The sequence below is a fragment of the Sinocyclocheilus rhinocerous genome, unplaced genomic scaffold (assembly GCF_001515625.1).
Source record: "Sinocyclocheilus rhinocerous isolate Xijiao unplaced genomic scaffold, SAMN03320098_v1.1 scaffold1938, whole genome shotgun sequence".
In the NCBI taxonomy this organism is placed as follows: domain Eukaryota; kingdom Metazoa; phylum Chordata; class Actinopteri; order Cypriniformes; family Cyprinidae; genus Sinocyclocheilus; species Sinocyclocheilus rhinocerous.
Window position 1 is genome coordinate 2,263,580 of NW_015629065.1, and position 3,000 is coordinate 2,266,579.

Here is a 3,000-nt window from a genome sequence, read left to right on the forward strand (position 1 = left end):
GGGGCTGCTTGATATGTCCCGCCCTGTCTTCCTGTTTCAGTTAAAATGACGTCAACACAGAGTAACGCTGCGTGTTTCTAAGCATTTCAGGGGACCTTTAAGGTGTAGTTTGTGGAGCAAATCACCTTCCATGGAAGAGCTTTGCCACGTAGGTTTTCATGAACGCTCTTATCTCCGTCTCCTCTGCGTCCTCAGCACTGTGACTGGAGCAGGATGAGGACCGTCGCGTACTCGACGGGTGCGATGGGGATTCTGTGTCCTCGTTGTCGCTGTCGGCAGATTCGGTGGCGTCACTATCTTCTTCTCTGTGGGAAGTGTGTGTGGGGGCCATTGGCTCTGGTAGAAGGGGCTCCATCGTGGCGTCGCTCGCAGGCTCAGGGACGAGAGGCTCGGATGAGAAAAATTCCACCCCACTGGGAGGTCCAAGAACAGAGGGAGCTGTCCCTTCTGGGGGCGAATCAAAGTCTATCAGGTTGTTCACCACGGCCCCCTCCATACTTTGTTATGGGGGTAATTCAGTCACTAGGTGAGATATGATGATGTCAGCTAAAAAAAAAACTCCACAAAGCTCCACAAAATTTTGTCACAGCAGCTGAACCTAAAAAAACAACAATTTTTAATTTGTGGTTAAACGTATTGCATTTATTTAATCAAAGATACAGCAAAAACAGTAATACTGTAATCAACTTAAAATAAATGAAATATTTTAATATCTACTTCATTTCTGTGATACACAGCTGAATTTTAGCAGCCATTTTAATATTCAAATATTTAGAAATCATTCTAATATGCTGATTTGGTGCTAAGAACACATTTCTTATAGTTATTGTTGAAACCAGTTGTTCCCATTAATATTTTTGTGGAAATTGTCATTTTTTTTTCAAGATTCTTTGATAACTAGAAAGTTCAGAAGAACAGCATTTATTTCCATTTCATCATCGAAATAGAAATGTTTGATATCATAAATGCATCCTGCAAAAAATGCTAAATAAAAGGACAAATACTAAAACCTTACTGACCACAAACTTTTGAATGGTAGTATATAATATTTTTTAATATTTTTTAAATGTATTATATATAATTTTATTATAAGACATATACAACCATTTTATTAATCATAATAAATGTTAATAATTATAATAAACATACAACATCAAGCATTCAAAACATTTTCATGAAGTGTAACATTATGGTTGAGTACTTTTAAATATCCTCTTTTGTGGTAAACTTCCTTGCAGCTGTGTTTACACAGACTGACCACAGCATGAAGCAACACAGAGTCTGTCAGAGCCTGTTAATACGATGTTGCATTATGAAATCAGAATCTCAGTGCAAAAGCATGTGTTACTATGAAGCACTGGACATAGTATACAAACTCAATGATGCCATCTGTGTAATGCAGTTAGTGTCTTTCCCTCTCAGACCTCTAGATATCAAATATGGTAATGCTTATTGATTTGACATCACGGATACAGTATAATATACACAAGTACTTAATCCTGCCTGTGTGAAAATGCCATCTGCTCCTCATACAATTCTAAAGACGAATGACACGTTTCCTTCTCAAATGAAAGGCTAGTTCACTTTGTCCCGACTGTCGCCAGTGGTTTTGTTGGATCAGAGTGTTAAAGGGGCAGTTCACCCAAAAAAGAAAATTCTGTCATCATTTACTCATTTTGTTCCAAACCTGTATGAATTTCTTTGTTCTGCTGAACACAAAATAAGATATTTTGTGGAATGTGGGTTACCAAACAGGTCCCCATAGCATGGGGGAAAAAATGATACTATGGAAGTCAATGGGGTCCAGAAACAGTTTGGTTGCCCACATTCTTCAAAATATCTTCTTTTGTGTTCAGCAGATGAAAGAAAAACTGGTTTGAAACAACATGAAAGTGAGTAAATGATGACAGAATTTTCATTTTTGAGAGAACTATTTTAACCTGCTATTTGCAAACCACTTTACTGTCTTGTCTTGGTATAACTTATTTCGGAATGACATTTTTTTTTTTTTAATTTAGAATTTTGGGATTCATTTGACCTATTAGGAACTGGTTGGAAAAGTTTTTTTTTGGCTATTGGTTAAAATTATCCATAAGTGATAACTAGTGTGTACCAACCTAAACATTGCAAGACTACCAGAGTAGCAGCTTCTGTAAATCAAACGGAATGAAAACAATATTTGAATTCTGCATGCAGAAGAACAATCATTCATGCTATACCTGAATCATTTTTACAAGACCCAAAAAGGCCAGAAACTACCCCCTTAGGCTTTTGACAAAACTCTGAGAAATGCATTAGGACTGAGAGGACGGTTACATAATGCCGAGCTGGAGGAGCGTGACTTGGCTGGCATACACACCCACAAGTGCACACACACACACACACAGTGACCAGAGTCAGAGAGAGTGTCAATTGCTCCCGCCTCTTTTCACACTTATCTCTGAGAAGCACAAAGCGGAAAAAAACAGCTGTATGTTAGGGTGAGCGTTAAGACCAATACCAAACTCCTACACACGGCTGTCTCTCTGGGAGAGCGTGTTCTCTTGCGCTTTATAAATCTCAGCATTCAAGAGGGTAAATGCACATGCTGCAATATTCCTGCCTCCCTGCACTGGAGCACTGCCCCCTTTTCTACTCCATCCATCCATCCATGCAACAAAATGCCCCTTCATCGTGAGCCTCAGGATCTGCTGTCAGAGTGATGGGACACAGATGAGCTGGTCTACTGGTTTAAGGGACTGAATGGGTTAGGGTTACCAAAGCGGTGCAGTGATATCAGAGTCAGCAGAGCAGAGAGAAAGATAATTACATGTGTGATAGGGCTGCACGATAAATCGCATGCGATATTTAACGCGCATCTTGTCAGAAAGCTGGTTCTGTAATCAGCGGTAAATCTCCATCACGTGCGTGCTTTCACATTGAGCAGCATTAACTACACAGAGCCGTTGTTCACAGACGAGCTGCGCAAAAAATCGCGCGAATATGAACGTGGTTTTGCGC

General features: G+C 39.8%; 1 protein-coding gene across 2 annotated transcripts in view; it reads right to left on the bottom strand.

The window, feature by feature from the left end:
• The window catches only part of LOC107738753 (uncharacterized protein KIAA0513-like), a 22,909-nt gene that overhangs the window by 16,684 nt on the left and 3,225 nt on the right, over nucleotides 1–3,000 (bottom strand). For both annotated transcript variants that reach the window (XM_016550596.1, XM_016550595.1), the window contains exon 2: nucleotides 126–598. In XM_016550596.1, coding sequence (XP_016406082.1) covers nucleotides 126–496 — 371 coding nt within the window. In that variant the 5' untranslated portion in view covers nucleotides 497–598. The remainder of the gene's footprint in view (nucleotides 1–125; nucleotides 599–3,000) is intronic.